General features: G+C 52.4%; 1 protein-coding gene across 1 annotated transcript in view; it reads left to right on the top strand.

Annotated features, from left to right (window-relative positions):
• LOC104275807 (inner centromere protein A-like) overlaps window positions 1-6,328 on the top strand; it is a gene marked incomplete at its 5' end in the record, with an annotated part of 15,571 nt that extends 9,243 nt beyond the window's left edge. Inside the window, 6 exon segments of the mRNA XM_009871860.1 lie at window positions 3-111; window positions 1,387-1,497; window positions 1,811-1,944; window positions 5,289-5,392; window positions 5,508-5,621; window positions 6,123-6,328. Of these exon segments, the coding sequence (XP_009870162.1) occupies window positions 3-111; window positions 1,387-1,497; window positions 1,811-1,944; window positions 5,289-5,392; window positions 5,508-5,621; window positions 6,123-6,328 (778 nt within the window).
• Between the last annotated feature and the right edge of the window lie 1,032 nt (window positions 6,329-7,360).

The following is a 7,360-nucleotide window of genomic DNA, read 5'->3' as shown; positions in this document are numbered from 1 at the left end:
AGAAGGTAGGAGCGTCGGAGGAAGGCACTGCAGGCTCGGGAGCGGGTGGAGCAAATGGAAGAAGAGAAGAAAAAGCGGGTGGAGCAGAAGATTTTGCAGAACGATGAGAAGGTAAGAAGGTGACCACGCTTTGCACCACTTATCACAGTGGCATGATCTCGGTGAGCTGGAGGAGTGCAAACAGGCCCCTGGCACGGTACGTGCAAGCACAGGGTTGCTGCTGATGGTGACTAATCAGGTGGTGGGTAAGTCTGCATCACACGGTGAAATCCTGTCTCTAACAAGAGGAGGCTATTGTTCTCCATAGCTCCACAGCATCTCCAAACATTCGTGTTCTGACACGCGGTGTTTATGGTGCTCTGCGTTCAAGGAATGCGGCAGCATCCCTCGGCTGTGCTGTGAACAGGCCCTGCTGATGAGACAGCCCTGCTCAGAGCGAGCCGTTCACACAAAATGCAACAGACGGCGAAGCCGCGGAGCTTGCAGGAGGCTGCAAGGATGTGGTGGGAATAAGAGCGAGCATGCATGGGTTGCATGTGACTTGTAGACTTGGCTGTGTGTGTATTTGTCATGTTTGTGTGTTAAAGCCTTGTCTGGGCCTCTTCTGAGGACAGGTGGAAGATGAAGAGCGTGCTGGGACGGGCTGTCGGTGGCTGCGTGCAGGCAGCATTGCCGCTTCCGCGCAACTGCGCGGGCTCTGTGGGACTGAGGGAGACTGTGCCTCACCTGCAGCCTCTGGGAGAAGGATGGTTGGTCAGTTTTGGGAGGTGGACTAGGGTCAGCTTTGGAAAGGGTCAGCATTAGAAAGCAAAGCAATTATGCTCCTTTCAGCTTCTTCCAAAACCTGAGTGGCCAAAAGTACACCCAGCCCTGGCTAGTCTGCTGCTGGGCACGTGTTTCTGGGGCTTGGGCAGCTTCCACCTCCCACTCTGTGGCTCAGTTAGCCGGCAGCAGCATCACAGATGAGGTAGAAACCAGGTGCTCAACCCCTTGTTCTGCATTGACTCACAGAATCCTAGACTGGCCTAGGCTGGAAGGGACCTTAGAGATCATCTTGTCCAACCTCCCTGTCACGGGCAGGGACACCACCTCTCGACTAGACCAGGATCACTTACCGGGTGGAGGTGTGTGTTTTGGGGTTGTGCAACAGTCTCTGTGCTTCTTTCTTCTGTCGCTCTGAGCAATGGATGTCTCTTCACGTGGCCTGGAGTCGGGGAGGGGTGTGCTGCACGAGGCTGGCACCAAACCCAGCACACGTGTGCCGCTCGCCAAGTGTTGGGTTCTCAGCCTCCCTAGGACTTCAGAATCGGTCCCCACGCTCTGTCTGGGCCAGGCCCTGAGGTCTGTCCTCGGGGGTGGTGGAGCAGGCACGTGTGGCTTTCCCAGGCACGCCTCTCACAAGCGCGGGAAGAGAAGGTGGCAGAGGAGCGGAGCAAGAAGAAACTCTCGAAGAAGCAGAGGGAAGCTGATGCACGGAAGCAGAAAGCGCCAAGGGTGGTAAGAGCGACTCTGGATCCCTCCTGCAGGTAGGAAGGGAAAGGAGCAGCGGGGGCCCTGTGCACTGGGTGGGACAGGGAGAAGTTACTGCCTCTCCTGCTGCAGAGGTTTTCAGGTCTGTGCTGCAGGATTTCTGTCTGGAGATGCTGGGTTTGAACGTGGGGTACCTGCAGGCGCAGAAGCGAGCTGGTGGGCAGGCCATGGAAGGGAAGAATGAGGCAGAACTAGCACAGGTTGTCTCAAGGCATTCGCTTCATATCCTCCCCATCTTTCCCCGCTTGAGCTGGAGGGTTACAAGGGTTTTCTTCTTCAGGAGGAAGATGAATTTGAGCCGCAAGAACCACTGCAGAAAAGGAGAGAGGATGAAGTGAAGGAAAAAGGAGGAAAGAGAGTCTTGGAACTGAAAAGACTTGTAGAGCAGCAACAGGTGGAACAAATGAAGGAGAGGTATTGGCTCGGTTGTCCTGGAGGAGGGGGCTTGGCTGCAGGCGCTGTGCAGCACTGGATCTAAATAGTATTGCTGAAACTGGGAGAGCGGCTTGTCAGGCTGTCCCGGAGCTTGCGGGTCCTGAAGGGAGATGCGCTAAGAAAGTTGGGAGTCGGCAGTTGGACGTGTTTCCTCTACAGCTAAATTAGAGGTATTTTTCTCCCCAGGGATCACAAACAGCGATGGAAAGAGAAGCCCCCCCAACCACAGCTGAAGTCAGCAGCGTTTACCGAAAAAAACATAAAGGTGGGGAGTTGAGTGCTCTTGGAACAGCTTCTCTGTTGTAACCTAGCGAGGCACAGGATACACAGACTTATTTTAAGATCTTGTTTTCCAAGTGCTGTGTTACTGCTTAAGGTTTTAACATTTGCTATTACCTGATTCGGGGGAACAAATACAATAAAAGGGATGACAAGACAAACGTGTTATTGTAAGGAGCTGGGGCTTGTGCAAGAATAAGCCGGCTCTGTTGGTGATAAGGTTGGGGTTGACTGTTTTCTTGTTAGCAGGTGAGCCTCCTCAGCCCCGTCACACGGTAGATGACAGCCATACAATGGCGCTTTGAAGAACACCTCCAAATGGCAGTCACTGATACTTAAATGAATATGGAAATTAGTAAGAGATTTTTATTTTTCTTCCTACTACACTCACTCGCTGTATTTGGAGGATGTGATCCCCACAACAAACTTCAGGTATCATATGGCTTCGTGTAACTTCATCTGCACTTACACAAAGAATGTTATGGCTTAAAGTCAAAGCTGCTTGTCTCAAAATATCACAGTAGCGTTTTCTTTCCACTCTCTGCTCTTAACATCACTCTTTCTTCTGCCTTCTTCATTAGTGAAAAATCAACTCCCCAAATGCTTAAGGATAAATTCCTCCTCCTGTATTTGCTCTTGCTATTCCCACTCACTAGGTCCATGACATTCAAACTCCTGTTTGTGCTATATAATTTTAATGAAGGTCTAAATTCTTCATGTGTTGCCAGCAACTGGGCTGGGGCGAGCCAGAGCAAAGCTCCTCTGATAAGAGAGAAGTTGAGTATAATTCAAAGCTCCTGCAGCTCTCACCCTCCTGTTGGTTCTCCCCTGCTGAGTACTATGGGAGAAAAAAACTCCTGGAAAAGCAGTTTGGGTTGAAAAGGAGCTTGAGCAGTGAAATTATTTTCTCTTTATTAGGAGGAAGAGAAACCAAAAGAGCTGCACCAGCTGCCTGGGCAGGAGAAGAGCGCCAATCAACCAGAATCCATTGCCGTGGCTTCTAGTCCCTGGCTCAAAGAGGTAAAAATGAGCGTGGGCTCTGGAGACCTTGTTCATCTGCAGCAAAGGCAGGAATTGCTTTGTCTTTGAGTCCTGGGTTTGTATTTTATTTTTTTTTTTTTGTGCAGAAGATGACTCGGAGGGACTCATGATTTTTTTTTTTTTTTTTTTGTAAGGGCCCTGGAAAATATGGCTGAGTTCCAGAGATAGTCTGCTTGTTTTGCCTGGGTGAACATGAATGAAGAATGACTTAATTCTTGCTGCTTAACAGGAGGAAGATGGTCTGCAGGAGCTCCTGCAGCAGCCGGGAGTAGAGGGAGAAATCGCGCAGCCGGAAGCATCGACGCCCGCCTCTGGCACATGGCTCAGCAAAGCCGTGACGTCGAGTCCCGAGTGTGTGACTGGAGCCAGCCCGCAGGTTGGTTTTCCATCGATGGTGGAGCAGGAAACAAAATCCTTGGCTGGAGGCTCCCGGGGTTTTACAGGCACCTGCGCCGAGGATGTCTGTCCTGGTCCTTGGCTGGGAGCTCTGCACCCGCAGAACGTGGGGAGAAGTGTTTTTCTCCGGCAGAGCTGGCAGCCGCAGGGGGGTCATCAGGGCCCAGGGGGCTCTGTGGAGCTGCTGAGACCTGGGGAAGGGAAAAAGCTGCTCCAGTCTCTTGTCTTGGGGCTGCCGGACTCCTCTGTGCCCCCCTCAGCTTCTCCACACCGTGAGTCATGTCAGAGCTCTTGGAGAACGAAAACCAGATCTGCTGCGAGACGTGTGGGAGGGTTTGAGTGGTGGAGCCGTGTGTGCAAAAGCCACTTCAGCATACCTGGTACATCCTCCTAAGGCTCTTCGGCAGAAAACGTGTGGGGAAAAGGGTTAAAAGCAGTTATTGAGTCGTTAGCGCAGTGATAATTTTTTAATCAGTACGGGTGTGTGTGTATGTGCTGCTGCATTCTGTGCTACGTGCAGCTTGGGTTTAATCCCAACCAGCAACCGAGCACCACTCGCTCCCTCCTCCCCCGCAGTGGGATGGGGAAGAGAATTGGGAAGGGAAAAAAAAAAAGCGAAACTTGTGGGCTGAGATAAGAACAGTTCAATAACTGAACTAAAATAAAATATAGTTATTACAGTAATAATTAAAAGGAAGATAACAAAAAGAGAGAACTAAGCCCCGAGAAAAGGAGTGATGCGCAGTGGAATTGCTCACCACCTGCTGACTGAGCCCGAGCAGCACTCGGCCCCTCCAGGCCATTTCCTCCCAGTTCATATACTGGATGTCCCATGGTATGGAGAGCTCTTGGGGTCAGTTGTCCTTGCCGTGTCCCCTCTTGGCTCCTTGTTACCCACGCAGCCTCCGCTGGCAGGGCAGGACAAGAAGCTGAGGAGCCTTTGACTTAGTTTTCGCTACGCGGCATCTGCACTCAAACTGTCGGTGTGTTTTCAACGTGATTCTCATCCTAAATCCAAACCACAGCGCTGTGCCAGCTGCCAGCAAGAAAATTAACTCCGTCCCAGCCAAAACCAGGACAGGCTGTCAGGTCTTCTAGTCATCCCTGCTCCTCACCACGAAGCCAGGAGGTATCTGTTAGCTTTGGCCAGCGCTGTTCTGCCCTGCGGGTTCCAGTGTGGGATGGAGATGGGTGCTGGCAGCTCTTCTGGCAGCTCGGGAGCTTCAGCGCGGTCCCGTGCCGTGGCTTGGCTTTCATTAGGCTGGGATTTCAAAGCAAAGTTCAGTCAAAGGAAAAAGGCAAAAGGATTTGAGCAGTTTGGGGTTTTACTGAAAATCTCGACCCAAGCTACCCATCAGGTAGGAGCATTAGAGGTGTTCGCTTAGCGTGTGGATCAAAGGCTTCCCCTACGCAGGCGGGTGACCTTTTGGCTCCCCCGGGTTTTGAACTAGGGAGGAAAACGAGTGTGAATGGTGCGTCTGCTCTAGGAAGGTTCTCTTGTTTTTTTTTTTCAGGGAAGTTCCTGGCCCAGCGTGTGGCAGCGGGAGCTCCCCACCTAACGGATGGCTTGTGTTCAGTGTGAGGCTTCTGCTGAAATACCTTGGCAGAGTCTTCCCGGGGGACCTGGGCTGGGGCCTTGGCACGGTCCGCTTGTCCTACTGGTGCCAGAGCTCCGAGGTGCCCGGGCCTGGTGGCCGGCGGGTGCCTGGGGGTGGGGGCCAGCCTGCCCCTGCAAGGCAAGCTGTGCTGGCAGGCTCGAAGGTTTGCCTCCTGCTCTAATCGAGGTTGCCTCTGGTTTCAGGGATCTGTCTCCCTGCCCTGCTTAGGGCCCCCGAAGGACATAAAGTTAAGCAGCAATAACTACGGGATGGATCTGAACAGCGATGACTCCACAGATGACGAGAATGATCCTCGGAAGCCTGTCCCTGCCTGGGCTGATGGTAGGTGCCAGGTTTCGTTCTCTTTCCTTTAATTCCTTCCCTGGGAAGCTGGAGCTTTCCAGGTTCACTTGGTGCAACCTCAGTGTCCCCAAAGCGCAACCCAGGAGCTCGTGGCGCTTCAGCGGCGCTGGCTCCGTGCGGGGCCGGGGCTGGAGCCGCTTCCCTGCGGGTGCTGCTGTGTTGAGGTTAAAACGGAGTCCTCCGGGCGTGTGTCTGGATCTGAGGGTGGGGGCTTGGTGGGTTTGGGACATGGCTCATGTGCTGAGGAATTAAGCCAAGCGCTGCTGGCAACCTGAAGATGGGAGTGGGGTGTTCAGAGCTCTGTAGTGAGCAGGAAAACTGTTGGTCGTGCTCAGGGGACAGGTGGCAGTTTTTCAGGTGTGGGAGAAGAGTAACTGTCCCGCAGGCTCCGAGGGAAAGGGCACTCGAGCAGCGCTGAAAACTGATTTTTGGGTCTGGTTCTCTGGTGTGGTTGTCTCCACAGGGTCTCTGTCTCCACAGGGTCTCAGCTCCATCAGGCCATCATATACCAATACTACCACCCAGTGAATGTTGACCAAATCTTCGGGCTAATTCGAAGCCCAAAGCTGGAGGATATTTTTGGCAAGAGCAAGCCTCGGTACTTCAAGCGCACGAGCTCAGCGGTTTGGCATTCCCCGCCTGACAGCAAATCTACCTGTGGCCTGAACTGCAGCTTCAAAAACTGAGAAAATGCAAGGAAACATGTTTTATGATAAGTTGATGCATCAGTTGGTGTTTTCTAAGCATGCAGTGTTTTTACGATTTTAAACTTTTTATTTAATATTTAAATATTTAATAAAATCCTGTTGTAATAACCGCTCTGTCCGTGTTTGTGACTTTCCTCTCCCCATGCGCGGTGGGATGATGCTTCTGGGTGGCAGATCTGAGGTTGGCTGTGCTTTCTGCAAGTGAAAATGCAGATGTTTAAAGCCATGATCTTGCACCATTATATGTTCCTTTTGGGCTGCTGCAGAACTTTACAGAAATGAAGCTATGAAATTGCTGTAGGGAAGATTAAATTTTTAATCAACCTGAGGGGGTAATGTTTTCATAACCCCTTCTGTACTATAGGTGTTTAATGACGCTTCTCTCTGCAAGCTGTTTTCCTTTAAGAATTCTTGTGGCCTCTTGTTACTCTGAGCCAGAATCTTTTTCCTGCAGTTAGAAGAATCTGCCTGGAAGGTTTGAATGTCTTGTCACTATTTTGTTCTAAGAAAAAAACGTGCTTGGTCCTGTTTTCCCGGGAGGCTGTAGCACAAAGTTGTGCTCGGGCAGGAGGCAGACTTATTTGGAAGTCGTGGTTTGGAAAGGGTAAGCGGTGAAACGCTTTCCCCGGGCTGTTGCAGGGATGCCCTGCCGCGTGCTCCCTGCCCGGTGGCAGCAGGAAGCTCTGAGTGTCCCCAGCCCCAGGCAGCCGTTGCCCTCGGTGCCTGCGTGGGGTCCCCGGGCCCCGTGGAGCCGCCTGGGGAGAGCTGTGCGCCCCTGCTGCTGCGCCCCAGCTGCCCTGACCTTTCAGAAAACCGAACCCTGCTGACAACAGCGATGAGGAAGATGCTGAGGTGGAAAGGGAAAGACCCCCTAAGGCGCGGCCACGTCCCGCACTTGCGGTAATAACCTTTCCTTCCTGTTTCCTCCCTTCTCAGCGCTCGGGCTGTGCTGTCAGCCCACGGTCTGTCCCGCCTTGGGTGACGGGATGTGTTACTCTGGGATCCCTCCTG

This window comes from Apaloderma vittatum, unplaced genomic scaffold (genome assembly GCF_000703405.1).
Source record: "Apaloderma vittatum isolate BGI_N311 unplaced genomic scaffold, ASM70340v1 scaffold27056, whole genome shotgun sequence".
Classification (NCBI taxonomy): domain Eukaryota; kingdom Metazoa; phylum Chordata; class Aves; order Trogoniformes; family Trogonidae; genus Apaloderma; species Apaloderma vittatum.
The sequence above is the reverse complement of the archived record's forward strand: the minus strand, read 5'-3'. Positions and strand labels throughout refer to the sequence as shown.